The 14,898-nt window shown below is 53.2% G+C and overlaps 1 protein-coding gene across 5 annotated transcripts in view; it reads left to right on the forward strand.

The window, feature by feature from the left end:
- The first annotated feature begins 3,954 nt into the window (after positions 1-3,954).
- PCDH19 (protocadherin 19) overlaps positions 3,955-14,898 on the forward strand; it is a 114,648-nt gene continuing 103,704 nt past the window's right edge. For 2 of the 5 annotated variants that reach the window (XM_020963457.2, XM_020963458.2), the window contains exons 1-2: positions 3,958-8,009; positions 11,534-11,861. In XM_020963457.2, coding sequence (XP_020819116.1) covers positions 5,869-8,009; positions 11,534-11,861 — 2,469 coding nt within the window. In that variant the 5' untranslated portion in view covers positions 3,958-5,868. Of the gene's footprint in view, positions 8,010-10,805; positions 10,947-11,533; positions 11,862-14,898 lie in introns of all 5 variants that reach the window. The other 3 variants (XM_020963456.2, XM_020963454.2, XM_020963455.2) reach the window with 3 other exon arrangements.

Below are 14,898 nucleotides of genomic sequence, written 5' to 3' on the forward strand. Positions count from 1 at the left end.
AGAGTAATCCCAGCCCTTAAGCTGCCCTGGTGAGATAGAGAGCAAGTGAACGACTCATTGTCTCCATTTTACCCAAGAGGACAGGGAGGCTTTGAGTCACAAATCAATTTGCCCAAGCCACAGGTACAGCATTGGAATTCAGGGCTATTCTGGCTTGCCTCACAGTTGCCCTTTCTTTCCAACCCTCCCCCGCCCCTCCCCTTCTAGCTTATCCATGGTGGGTATGGGCGAGGCCTCCAAAATGCAGCAAAACCCAGTTAGTCCCAGACATGGGCCTGCTACAGCAATGTGGAGAGCAGAGCAATTGTGGATGGCCACCCAGGTCGGGGTCCAAGGCAAGGAGTTTTAAAAGGTTCCCCCAAAAGTGCTTCCACAGAGCTAGTGCTCCCCATCCTCCGTGGAGTCATCTCTCGGTCTTTCTGTTTTCTAAGCAGTTATGGACACTGAACAGGCCCTTCCCACTCATTGCAGTGAGAGCTCAGTCCCTTGCAATGAAGCCCTTTTTAGCATTCGGCACTATTTTCGTGGCATGGCTGACATCTCCAAGTCCAAAGTCTCTTTTCTAATTTTCACTCCCAGCCTCAAGTGGCTGGAGAGACCTGCCGTCGCCCAGAGGCCTCCTCCGGGCTCTCAGCACTGCAGTGTGGACAGAGAGCCCTGTGTCTCCTGCTGCTGCTGGAGGAAAAAACAAAATCCCAAAAACCCAACAAAAATTAATACCCAGTAAGGTCGCTAGATGGCCCTCTTGTGATTCGAAAGAAGCACCGAGCCCCCCGCCTCCTCCCGGACCCAAGCGAGCAAAACCTACAGCAGAAAATGAGACAACTTTCTTTGGGCCAGCGTCCCTTAAACGCCCAGTGGCGGTGTTGGGTCCGAGAAGAAACGCAAAAAATATCAGGAAGGGGCTTTGGGTTACTAAGACAGTCAACGCGCTCGCCCCAGTCTGGGGGAAGAGATGGCCAACATCCAGACAGAGTTCCTTGGTTCAGCGGGAAGGACTTGGTAGGGGAGAGGGGCGGCTGCTTCGGCAGCTGTTACTTAAGACCCGCTTAGTGACTGGGGGTAGAGGGGCACGGCGAGTGTCAGAGAAGCTAAATGAAATCACTGAGTCTCCCGCCCCATCCACGCTGCCTCCTCTTTGGGGACCGAGGGTCCCTAGGCCCAGGTTTGCCAAGTGGCTCTCCCTGCTGATGATCGAACTCTCGGGAAGGGGCGCACTGGGCGACAGCCCTTTTCCGTCCCTGCAGGGGCGGGTAGAGAAGGGCACAGGTCTTTAACCGAGGCGCCGCGGGTCTCTGCAGCCAGCGTGCTATAGCAAGGACATTGAACTTGAATGGAATTCTCCACGTTGTCTTGAGAAGACGGTCGAATCTAGCCCTTCTCTGAGCTCTCCCTGAGGGCAGAGGGGCGGCTTCCTCCTCCTCTGGGGGTGTGCATCTCTTTAAAGGCCAGCTGCAATGTTAATCATTTTTTACCTGAGTAATTCTCCCATTGCTTCTTGACCTGGGGGATTGTTAATGGGCAGGACTCCTATTCAGACTATTTTCTCCAGCTCAATCAAATCCTGGAGGCGCCAGTTTACTTTTATCGATCAGCGGGTTCCTGACAGGCTTTGCCACAAGGAAGCAGCATCATCCTTTTTTTTAACTCAAAGGGGAACAGCTCGCCTTAAAGTTTACGGCTAAAAGCCTCTATGCAGAGCATGCAAACATTTTAGCAGGCTGCGAACGGTCCTGTTCGGAGAGAGCGAGCCCCAGACCAGTTTTAGGGAGATGCTAAACGCAGAAATAACAGGGTCAGGGGATCACACCCTTAGACCCCCCGAAAAGGTTTTGGTGGTGGTGGGCGGGGCGGAGGTGAGGCCTTTTTAATTACTGCTAAATGCCCTTTCTTCCCAACCACTCTCAGCAAAGGTAAGTAACTCCGCTCCAGGGAAAAAAAGAGCTCTCTCGGCTTTGCAGAGCCCAGAATCGCTGCTGTCCCTTCACTCCCATCCCCCAGCCTCGGCCCTGCTGGTTATTGAGCTATTTTCCTTCCCCACTTTGCTGGTCCCCACCCCTCCCGGCCTCCAGTCCTGTTGGTTTCCCTGGGCCCCTGCTCCCCCCGCTATGGCTCTGCTGGTCCTTGGGCCCTGCCGCTCCCAGGCTTCCTGGGCCACTTCCAGGATGCTGTCAGCCCGAAATCTGCGCCCCTACCCACCCATCCAAGGGGGGAGCTCCCCGCCGGCGCCTTCACTTGGTGGCTCCTGCGTTAGCTACTTCCTGCCCTAGGTTGTGCCCACCAGAGCCCCTCGCTTCTCCTCGACCCTGCACCCCTCCACGACAGACTGTTCGACGCCGACCGTGTGCTCTGCTGTGGGGGAGGGGGGGTCTCCGCCCTGAGGTGAAGAGATCTCCTGAGAAGTGAGCTTCGTTTGTCCTTTCCTCTCCCTCCCCGCCCCACTGTGAGAGGCTGATGAACCAGGGCCACTGGAGGGGAGGAAAGGAGAGGAGGCAGCAGAGGGAGGCAGGCTGCTAGGAGATGGCAGGTTTTTAAGAAAACCGGTGATGTGTCCAATTTGCTTTCGGATTGTCCCTTTGAGGGTGAAAGTGAGCCTTCTTACAGAGCCGAAACCTTGGGCTGATTTTTGCCTGGGCTAATTACGAGTTTGCTCACCTAGCTGTCTGAACGTTCCACCGAGCCTCCTCTTTGCTCTGGGGGGCCAGCGTTCAAGGCTCAGAGCCGCGTCTCGGTAGGATGAAGAAGTCCCCCCGCCCCCCGCCCCGTCCAGACCCTGCTCTTGCTGTTGGACAAACAACTTCTTCCCCCCAGTGTTTTTTTTTATTCCTACAGCTAGTGACCTTAATTAAGGTCCCTAAGCAATGATGAAGAGGTCCCCCACCCCGAGCCGGGCCGCCGCCGCCGCCTTCATTTATTGGGGCACATTCACTGGGGCGCACTGATGTCATTAGGTCTCCATTCCAGCTCTGTCCTTCCGCGCCCAGCGGGGAGTGGGCCCCTGAGCCTGCTACCCACGCCGACCGAGCCCGGACTTCCCTGGCAAGGACCAAGCGATGGGCACACAGGCAGAGCAATGCTTCTGCTGAGGGATCGAGGGTCTAGACTGGATTTGTCTTCCCCGGCCTATGCTCCATCGACTTGTTGGAACACGGCTTATTTATAGGAAGCTAGATTGCAAGGGGATATAGACACCCCCCCACACTCATACACAGACACACATATACACATATGGCAGCCCGAAGAGCGCAGCTGCTCCCCCACGCCCCCCGACTTGTATTTCATTAGGTGACGAACAAGTGGGAGAACGGAGCAAGGAGTGGAGCTTTAGTTACTGGCATCTCCGCATTCGCCCTGGCTGGGGTGGGGGGGAATGGAAGTAATGGGAGGGGGGTTGGGGGGCTAACAGCAGAACCAAGCTTTCAGAGATCACAGCCCTTTCCAACCCTAGCTCTCCATAAAGAAGATCCAAGCTAAAAAAAAAAACCCCAAAAAACCCCAGAAGCCCCCGAGCTAGATCAATGACTCTCTCTCTCTCTCTCTCTCTCTCTCTCTCTCTCTCTCTCTCTCTCTCTCTCTCTCTCTCTCTCTCTCTCTCTCTCTCTCTCTCTCTCTCTCTCTCTCGTCCCCCATCCCTCCCGCCGATGTTTTCCCCCACCTCAAGTGGAGAAGCAACAGAGCCAGGAAAAAGGGAGCGAAGAAGAGAAAAGATAGAGAAGCGGAAGGAGAGGTGTCTCATTAAATGATGGGGAAAATGCAATCTCCCCCAAATCTTTTCCCAGCATCGCCAAAGAAAGCGGCGGCGAGCGGTTCATCCAGAGGGTGAACTGCGGCGCTCAAACCTAGCCCCTCCCGGCTTGGGTACCACTTCTCTGTGTGTAAGTTTCTCCCTCTTGGCTCCTCCCCTTCGGCGAGCCGGCCCCGCCCCTCTAGCCAGAAACACGTTCTGCCGTCTGCTGATTGGCTGCAGCCTGGCGTAGCTCGGGCTAGAGCAAGCCCTCTCTCCAGATTCCTTGGCCAGTAGTTTGCGGCAACGAGAGGAGGAGCAGCAGAGGAGGAGGAGGCGACGGCGGCAGCGGCAGCAGTGGCGGCGGCGGCATCGGCGAGGTGGTAGAGACAGAGAGAAAGAGAGAGAGAGGGAGAGGGAGAGAGGGGAGAACCTTCAGCAGTACAGCTCGTACGCGCAAATGCATGGCAGTGCCGGGGTGGGATTTTTAAACGCACCCGCAGACGGTCCCCAACTGCTAGTCCTAGGGATTCTGGCTGCCTGAGATTTTGTGAGAACTTAAAGATCTCACCGCCGGGTACCAGCAGCATCTTCAGCTCCCTCACACATACGCAGACACACACGCGCGCGCGCGCGCGCACACACACACACACACACGCACACACACACACACACACACACACACACACACACACACACACACACAGATATCTAGAGAGCGCGGGGAAGCGCCCTTTCCGAGAGCCGCAGAGAGACGAACGAAAGGAACCCGGGCCTGGAAGTAAACTTTGGCTGCGAGAGCGAGCGAGGGAGGGAGCGAGCCGCGGTAGCCTAGTCGGGGCAGCCGTGCGTAGAACCGGATGCCTGCGAGAGGAGGATGTGAGCTCTGGGGGATTTGATCCAGCAGCAGCTGCGCCGATTTCGCACCCACCGCGCCGGAGCCTGAGGTAGAAGGCGAGCCCACACCTGCGGTATCTTAGACATTCTGTGCCAATCCATATCATTGTGACTTCTCCATCCTCCCTCTCCGATCCCCCTACTCATCTTACCCCCACCCCAGCTATTTGAAAGAACTGAGACTTTTGTTTCCTCGGGCAAATCCCCTGGCAGTTGGCTCAAAAACTTGAGGTGGTGGGGGGAGTGTGCGCCGGGGGGCGGCGGTGGTAACTCTGATTGCCTGATCGCAGCAGCCCGCTGCCCTTTGACTCGTTGGGGGCGATTCCCTGCAGGCGGCCCTCCTGTCGGTGGAAACGGACCGACGGGCGTAGGAAAAATCCCTTTGCAAACGAGAGCAGCCGCTTCCGCATCCTCTCCCCTGCCCGCTGACCTGAGCCCCTGGACCCAGGAGCAGCTGAGAAGCTCCAGCGTCTGCAGGACTTTCCGCCAACCTCAGCCACAGACGCGGCTTTCCTCCCCTCCCCTTCTCCAGACATTAACCAAAATATATCTATTTATCTATCTTAAAAACAAAACCAGCATCCAGACTGACCAAGCCATAAGGACGCGTTTAAAGTGTGCCTGTTTTCTGCAGTAAGATTTGTGCATTTTTGGGGAGGGGGCGAAGATATTTGCGCATGCCAGGTGCAAAGACATCTAATTCTCTTATACAGTGACTGTGTGTGCGCGCGGGGCTCTGTGCTTGTATTCTTGATTGTGTTTTAGCTTCTCATTTGTTTCGGTAACTTCTGTTTTTGCCTCGGCTGTTCCTTGGACCAGCCAGAAGAAACCTCTGTGCTCCCCTGTGCCTCCAACCTTCCTCTCCTCGCTTCCGATTTGGGGGGCTGTTGATCGCCTCTAACTTTAAAGCGGCAGAAAACTGAAACGGGGGTGCAATTGACTGGCTGGGCAGTCGGGATCGAGGAGAAGAGCTGAGCCAGCGCGCTAGCTCTCGCACTATTTCTGTCTCCTCTCCCTGTCTTTCCCAGCCTTTCCACATCCCAGGCGTTTGGTTCGCCTCCTGATTCTTTTTGGTCCTGCTCAGTGGGACCTAATCTTCTTGGCTTCTTCTCCTCGCTTTCCCCCCACCACCACCAAAAAAAAAGAGAGGACAAACAAAATAGAAACAAAAATAAAAATCAACAGGCAGACCAACCAGCCAAGTGAAAGGGAGCCCGTGAAAAGGAGAAGTCACGGAGCCAAGAAAAATGGATTCTTTTTTCCCCATGCTCCTCCTCGAAGCTTTGCTGTGGACCCAGGCGGCATCCTTGATCAATTTAAAATACTCAGTAGAGGAGGAGCAGAGAGCGGGGACAGTGATTGCAAATGTCGCCAAAGATGCCCGAGAAGCCGGCTTTCTGCTGGACGCTCGGCAGCCCGCCTTCCGGGTGGTCTCCAACTCGGCCCCCCACTTGGTGGACATCAACCCCAACTCCGGGTTGTTGGTCACCAAACAGAAAATCGACCGGGACCTGCTGTGCCACCAGAGCCCCAAATGCGTGATCTCCCTGGAGGTGATGTCCAGCTCCATGGAGATCTGCGTGGTCAAGGTGGAGATAAAGGACCTGAACGACAACACGCCCAGTTTCCCCAGCTCCCAGATAGAGCTGGAGATCTCCGAGACCGCGAGCCCCGGCACGCGCATCCCGCTGGACGGCGCCTACGACCCGGACTCGGGCAGCTTCGGTGTGCAAACTTACGAGATCACGCCCAATGACCTCTTTGGCCTGGAGGTGAAGACCCGCGGCGACGGCTCCCGCTTCGCCGAGCTAGTGGTGGAGAAAAACTTGGACCGTGAGACCCAAGCCCACTATAACTACCGCATCACAGCCCTGGACGGTGGCGACCCGCCGCGCATGGGCACCGTGGGGCTCAGCATCAAGGTGATCGACTCCAACGACAACAACCCGGTGTTCCCGGAGCCCACCTACTTGGTGAGTGTCCCCGAGAACGCGCCCCTTAACACACCCGTCATCCACCTCAACGCCTCTGACCCTGACGAGGGCACCAACGGCGAGGTGGTTTACTCGTTCTACGGCTTTGTCAACGAGAAGGCTCGCGGCCTCTTCCAGATCGACCCGCACAGCGGTCTGATCTCGGTGAGCGGCGCCATCGACTACGAGCAGGGCCGCGTGTACGAGCTGGACGTGCAGGCCAAGGACTTGGGACCCAATTCCATCCCGGCCCACTGCAAGGTCACCGTGAGCGTGCTGGACGTCAATGACAACGCGCCGGTCATCAACCTGCTGTCGGTCAATAGTGAGCTGGTGGAGGTGAGTGAGAGTGCCCCACCGGGATACGTCATTGCGCTGGTGCGGGTGTCCGACCGAGACTCGGGGGTCAACGGTCGTGTGCAGTGCCGCTTGTTGGGCAACGTGCCCTTCCGCCTCCAGGAGTACGAGAGCTTCTCCACCATCCTGGTGGACGGGCGCCTGGACCGCGAGCAGCGGGACCAGTACAACCTCACTATACAGGCCCGCGACGGCGGCGTGCCCTCTCTGCAGAGTACCAAGTCCTTCACTGTCAAGATCACTGACGAAAACGACAATCATCCGCACTTCTCCAAGGCCTACTACCAAGTCATAGTGCAGGAGAATAACACCCCTGGGGCCTATCTGCTCTCGGTCTCGGCCAGGGACCCGGACCTGGGCCTCAACGGCAGTGTCTCCTACCAGATCGTGCCCTCGCAGGTGCGAGACATGCCTGTCTTTACCTACGTGTCCATCAACCCCAACTCGGGGGACATCTATGCCCTGCGCTCCTTCAACCACGAACAGACTAAGGCTTTCGAGTTCAAGGTGTTGGCCAAGGACGGGGGCAATCCTTCCCTGCAGAGCAATGCCACCGTCCGGGTCATAGTCCTCGACGTGAATGACAATACCCCGGTCATCACCGCGCCGCCCCTGGTCAACGGCACCGCCGAAGTCTACATCCCCCGAAACGCCGGTGTGGGCTACCTAGTGACAGTGGTCAAGGCTGATGACTACGATGAGGGAGAGAATGGAAGGGTCACCTATGACATGACCGAGGGCGACCGGGGCTTCTTCGTGATCGACCAAGCCAACGGCGAAATCCGCACCACCCGCACCTTCGGGGACAGCTCCAAGACCACTTACGAGCTTATCGTGGTCGCCCATGACCACGGCAAGACCTCCCTCTCAGCCTCTGCCTTGGTCTTAATCTATCTGTCCCCGGCCCTCGATGCCCAAGAGTCCGCAGGCTCTGTTAATCTGTCCCTGATTTTCATCATTGCCCTGGGATCTATCGCTGCCATCCTCTTCGTCACCATGATCTTCGTGGCAGTGAAATGTAAGCGGGACAACAAGGAGATCAGGACCTACAACTGCAGGTAACGGCACCTGAGCCTCCCTCCCCCCCTTTGTTGTGCAGTTTTGGTGATGGTGATGATGTTTGTACGTCTCTGTGTTTAGACAAACTGCTTTACGGAAAAAAAAAGAGTCTACAAATGCATAAAGTTTACTTAAATGCTTTTTTTTTTCCCTGAAGGCAGTAAAAGGTTTGTCCCAGCCCGAGGGGATCAGTTCTCTGGCTCTGACACTTTGCTGTAAGACAGTCGTTTACTGTTTGCATTCTGTCATAATGATGATAAGCAGAGAAGCAATTATCTTTCAAAAATTTGCACAGCTGTCTCCACGAAGTTATGGCAGAAAAAAAAATAGAGAAAGAGAAGGAATAGTTTCCTTTCAACAACAACAACAAAAAAAATTAAAATGTACAGAGCCCCAGCAGCCTAGTAACCAGCGACGGAGCCTAGCTTTGGGCCAGGTCTGCCAGCTGCCCAGTCCCGGTGCAGGGGATGTGCCCGGGAGGGAGAAGCAGGGCTGGGAGTTTGAGCTGGAATGGGGGAGGGGAGAGAGGGGGAGGAGGGAAGGAGCGGGGCTATTAGAGAGCCTGGAGTCTGTGCTCCACCGAAGCGAAAAGCTGGATGCAAAGGAAACAGTTTTCTCAGTCATCTGGATGTTTCCAAAGATCTGGATGCCAAAGCAACTGATAGCACTTTCCCTTTTGTATCTAGGCGGTTATTGTTATTGTTATTTATTATTATTATTACAACAATAGCGAGCTGGTGGGCGGGGGCCCAATTCCCCTCCTGGGCGAATTGGTGGCGCTTTGCAAGGTAGAGGCATTATTAGCAAGGGGCCCCCACCAAAGAATGCCACAATGGATACTTGTGTCTCCCAGGCTTCTGAGGGGTGTGTACGTGGCGCAGGTGGGGGTGGGGGTGGGAATGCGAACCGGCAAAGAGAAAGGTGGAAACACAGAAATCGTAGAAGAAACAAGATTTCATGATCCATAGATTAATTAGAGGATAAATCCAGATTCTCTTATGCGGATTCTTCAAATCCAGACGGTGTTTATTATTTTTTACAGCACCACCAAATCAAATGGTTAAAAAAAAAAAAGAGGTTTTTGGAGTTTGATGCGAACGACTGCCGGGTTCCTGTGTCCTCCCCATCCCCCTCCTCCCCGGCCCGCCCGGACCCCGCAGGTGTGTGTGTGCGCGCGCTTTGCCACACAAGCATTTCTCCTGGATCTCAGTTTGACCATCTGTGCTTGACGTATGCCCCCAAGCAATTCGAAGCCGTCCTGGCCTGGGTCCGAGGCAGCGGCGGCAGAGGGGCAACGGGACGGCTTGGGTCCGAATCGGTGCTTAGAAGCCGAGCAGCCCGAGTTAGCCCGACAGAGGCGTACCTCTATGAATATCAATGAGGGCCCATAAAGGAGCAGCTGCGGCATCGCCTCTGAACTGGGGCTAATCCTGTTAGGAGGGAAGTGGCCCCGACTCTGCTTCTGCCCTGTGGGGTGGGGAGATCTAGGGAGAACCTAGCTGCTGCGGCTGCGGCTGTGGCTGCGGCTGCGGCTGCGGCTGCAACTGCCCCCGAAAGGATAGGGCTTCTTCCAAGTTGTATTTGGCCCCCGGCAGGGGCAGGTGATGGGACCCCAGGGCCCTGCCCACCCAGCACAAAGTGAGGGAGTGTCTAAGCCCTTTGCTAGATGAAAAAGATCTAGAGCCTGAACTCGAGAGATCCCGGCGAGCTCTGCACCCTGCCGAGAAGAGAAGCCCCTGGCTGCCAGAGAAAGCGAGCTCGGTCACATAGAAGAGAGCCCTTGTTGAGTCAGGGGCCAAGCTGGCTGCCCCAGGCAAACACCCGTCTGGGCTATTCTCCCCCTTCCCCCTCCAGACGAGTACTCTGCGACTCCGGATGGCTGGGGATTAACGAAGTACAATTCAGTGCCATGGCTGATAAATAAAGGGCAGTGCCCAGGATGCCTTTGCTGGGTACTGTGAATGCCCCTTTGCCAGGCTGCCCAGCCTAGGTGAGCAAAACAAGTGCAGCTGCCCAGTGATTCCGGGCAAGGATGCTGCTATATCTATATCTATCTGCGTTTTTAACAGCCGAGATACTGGGGTGCCCCCCACCCCACCCCCAACCAGTCCTAGCCCTATAGCATCAGTGTGCTCTCACTGCCTGTCTGCCCAGGCCCTGGAGAGACTTGAGGATGCTGGAAGCTTCTCAGCTCGAGGTGTGGGCCATGCCCAGGTGGTAATAGCCTCTCAGCGGCCGTTCTTTCCCTCTCCTACAGTCTACTGCTTGGGTTCCTCAGCGAGCTGGGCTCCAGGGGCCGGGCTTTCCTTTTCTGGGCAGCCTTAGGGTTCTCCCCATGTCCTCTGGCAGGGCCCCCCCCAATTCATAGATGAGACTTGGGAGATGTTATGCAATAGCTGTGTGAATTGCCCTTCCTTTTTGTAGGCAGACAATTCCATTTGGAGAGCAAGACTGCTGTCACCTTCTTTTTCCTTGGAAGAGAAAACCTGTATTATTTATCGGCCCTGCTCTTTTCCTTACTACTGTACAGAGATTGCATTTCAAAACAATGAGAAGTCCTGTGCTGTATAAAGTAATAAACGATTTGGAGAATCTGGCCCCATTTGAATATCTCTCCTTGGCTAAGCAGCCCAATAGCCGCTGTTTTGTTCTGTGCTCGTGTCTCTGTCTGTCTGGGTCTGTGTGAATTGAATCGAATTGAGTTCTCTCTGTTCCGTTTTCAGTCCCGCTGTCTGTAGGTCTGCCTCAGTGAGAAGCCTGCTGCTGAATGCACTAACCTTGACATTCTCTTGCAGCAGCTGTCTAGCCATCCCTCGCCTCTTCTGCCATTTCATAAAAAGGCCCAAACGGCAAGTGGAGGGTCTGCGGCTCTGTTTCTCCTGGGAACAGGGAGGAAGGCACAAAAGCAGGGGAGAAACGGAGCCTACCGGGACCAGGTACAAAAGACACTGCTCCCCATTCAAGCCACCGTGGGCTGGCAGACACGGGGGTGGGGGGAGGTTGGGAGGGGGATGAGACAGTGGCCTGGCACCCATTGCTGTCACCAAGGGGCACTCCGGACATGCTTGGCTGATCAGGCAGGCCAGTGGTCAATGACAGAGGAAGTGAAATGTCTAATGCCCCGATGGGGGGGATTATTAATTACTGGGTTCATTTTCCCTTTCCTTCATCCCCATATCTGTCCTTCCACAGGTTCTCTCAGGCCCGGTGGCAGCTCACGATTTGAGCATCTGAGCATTGTGTTGTATCTTTCCAGTGGGCTCCCTTTCCCCCTGCCAAATTATAACTAGCAAATTCCAACTGGAAGAATGGGGGCGGGGCACTAAATTTGGCCTGCAAACTTTGTGGTCCCTGGCTGATTTTCACATGCCAGAAGCACCAGGAGGAAACAACTCAACATAATGGGTGCAAAGAAGAAATTGAGTTGTCGGAGGAGCAAAGCCCTTTGGGTGGCTGCTCTTTATCACTCAGGGCATATTGCCAGGTAGCACAAGAGGCTCACTTTGCCTTTTCTGTCACACAGGATTGCTGAGTACTCCTATGGGCACCAGAAGAAATCGAGCAAGAAGAAGAAAATCAACAAGAATGACATCCGGCTGGTGCCCCGGGATGTGGAGGAGAATGACAAGATGAATGTGGTCAGCTGCTCCTCCTTGACCTCGTCACTCAATTACTTCGACTACCATCAGCAGACCCTGCCCCTAGGCTGCCGCCGCTCTGAGAGCACCTTCCTGAATGTGGAGAACCAGGGTGGTCGCAATGCAGGCTCTACCAACATCTACCACCACACCTTTGCTGTGCAGAGTGCCCAGCAGCCTGACCTGATCATCAATGGGATGCCCCTGCCAGAGGTGAGTGTGGGGAGCCTTCTGGGCTGCCTGGACTGAGCCCCTTTGTTTGCTAGCTGTCCCTCCACCAGCCTGGGTAAGTGGGGCTTTTCAAGGTAGCCTCTTTGGGGCTCAAGAGCCAAGATGGCCCTTCCTGGGTGCTGCCCTCCTGTGGCAAGGTGCCAGGGCATTTCTGCCCTGGCCTCCATGTTTCACCTGACAATGACAAGGTCCTTTTAAGGGGAAATGGAGTAAAAGAGACAGAAGTTTCATTTGCTGGCAACACCCAAGGAGCAGCAACTAGGATAGGGCTTCTTCCAAAGCTCTGCGGGGCATTGGCCCAGTGATGGGCCCTACATTTTTTTCCATTAAAAATTGAGGTAAGGAGGAAGAGGCCTGAGCCACAAGATATTCTGCCTTATTGGCCTCACTTGCTTCAGGAGAGCCCACCATTCTAGCAGGGGCTCTGGCAGGCTGGTGGAAAATGATCCAGGAGAAGTCAAGTTGTAGTGGAATTCGGACTCTACCCTCTATTATGCTGGGGCTGTGGTTCCAGTTTGGAAATGATTACAGCATGGGATTTGCCATATTTCCTCCAACTGGCATCTTCCTTAGAGGGTGGTTCAAGGGAGAGGGGCAGGAAGCAAAATTCCTTTGCCATTTGGTAGTAGCTCTGGTTGCTGTTGATAAAAGAGGAGGTTGAAACTGTCATTTACCATGTGATTTTTTTGGATTAACTGGATATCAGTTATTCGGGTCTGCCATTACTGTGGCGAGGTAAAATTGTCATTTACCATGATGGGGTTTGGATTAACTGTGGATATTAGCTATCTGCATCTGCCATTACCTTGAATAATCGAAGGTTGCTAATAGTGTTTTCCAATGGAAGCATTTTCTTGAAATACTAGGAAGGTAGCTTATGGCTATTGCAATGCTGGAGGGTGAAAGATGGGTATAGGTGTGGATGGGTGTCTATATGTGTGTGGGTGGGGGGAGAGAAGGGTAGGTGATGCTTACAATGCTGTATCTGATTTTGTTTTTGTCACTGAGTTGTACTTCTGTCTCCAGTCACTTAAGTCATAGAATATCCCAGCTGAAAGGGATTTGGGAAATAATTTAGTCCAACCCCCTTATTTTATAGATTCAAAAAATGAGACCTGGAGCAGGGATGGACATTTCCCAAGGACTACACATCAAGGTAGTGGCTGGTAGTATCAGAGCTAGACCCAAAATCTTCTGCCTCCCAGTCCAATGAGTGCTGTTTCTGTTAGAGCAGGGCCTCATTTGGCATGGCTTTCCAAGCTCATTTGGGCAGGGCAGAAAGGGTGCTAAATGGCTCCCTTATGCAATGGTTGTCCTGCTTTTCCATTCCATAGACCAATTTGGTAAAGCCAAAGATTTTTTGGTATATCTACTCATGCCTACTTGACCCTGAAAAAGATTCCCACCTCACTTATCCATCCATTCATTCAGCAAACATTTATTAAACCTCTACTGTGTGCCAAGCACTATGCTAGTTATGGGGGGGGGGGCTACAAAAAAATGAAATAGTGAATGAAATGAAAAAGGAAATGAAACAAAAATAAAAAAAACAAATGGAATAGGAGCTTATGTTATACTGTGTGGACATACTGTTAAAAATAGATAAGACATGCAGCATAATTTGGAGATGGAAAGAACACTAATGATTAGGGTTATTCAATTCAATTCAATTCAGTACCAGCTGAAGTAGGGTTGGACTAGGTGACCTTTAAGTTGCCTTCCAGTTGTAGATTCATGATCCTATTGTGCCTTGTACTGTGTTATGTGATGGATATAGAAAGACAAAAACAAAACTCTCTGCCCTCAAGGAGATCCCATCTTAGTGTGTGCATGAGTGTGTGTGTGTGTGTGTGTGTGTGTGTGTGTGTGTACAATATTTTAACAGATAAGGAAATGAAATGGTAATTTGAGTCAAGAAGAAGGACCAACAACTGGGAGGTTTTATTTCAGTTCATTTCAATCCAACAGACATTGATTAAGCACGTATTGTGTGCTGGGCATTGTGCTTGCTTGGATCTATGGATAAAAAGACCCAAAGCAAACAGTTTCTTCCCTTGAAATGCTTCCATTCTCCTGGTGGGCTACAGAGGAGACCCAAATAAGTACATGCAAAATATATACACGATGAAGACTGCATAGCTTTGAGGGCAAGGGAGAGCATTAACAACTGGGGAGCGAGTGGTGCTGCTGGGAGGGGGGAGGGGACAGGAGAGGCTCCAGTACAAATGGGAAGAACAGCAGAGCTTTTGGATGAAGACACCAGTGAAGGATATCAGAAGTAAATTATTCATTCCCACAAGAAAGTGAAGCACCAATATAGTCAATTAACCAATCAATATGTATTTATTGAATGCATATTATATGCCCGGTCCTGTGCTAGGCACTGTATAAATATTAATTAGTCTCAGTTGACAGTCCAAGAGACCAGTCCCCAGACTACTGGGAAGGGGCCCTTTTGCACCCTCTGAGAACCAATGTTCTAACGCCTGGCAAGCAGGAGTGTGCACCAAAATAGCTATGTTCCTGTCAAGGAGGGTCTTGATCTCAGTGGCTTTGGCCTCCAGCCTGTGGCAGAGTGAAGACAGCCACATTCTTCATCTTACAATGGCCAGGCCAATGAAGCAAGTGAAAATGATTAGCCCAGCTGAGTCTAGCTTGGCTTGAGGCACTAGGGAACATAGAACCTGGTGGCTATCATTTCATTAGAGCCAGACTGGGAATGTGCCTTGGGCCGACACCCCATAGTCCAGTTAAGGCAAAGAATTGAATTTGGATCATTTCCTTACCCTGTTTCTGGCTTCTGACTCAATGAGCCTGGTGGTGTCTGCTCAGCAGATCTCTGAGGGCAGGCTGGGACCTAGATGTCATGTTAGGTGGTATCCCATAGTGAGGATGGTTTCAAATTGGGGAAAGTCAAGTTGGCTGTGTGACTTGGGACTGGTCATTTCCACTGCATCCACCACAAAGTTCCATATGGGGAAGGGGGAGAAAAGACAAGTATTTCCCTTTTCCTTCTCTA

This window comes from Phascolarctos cinereus, unplaced genomic scaffold (assembly GCF_003287225.1).
Source record: "Phascolarctos cinereus isolate Bilbo 61053 unplaced genomic scaffold, phaCin_HiC Scaffold_8;HRSCAF=390, whole genome shotgun sequence".
Lineage (NCBI taxonomy): Eukaryota > Metazoa > Chordata > Mammalia > Diprotodontia > Phascolarctidae > Phascolarctos > Phascolarctos cinereus.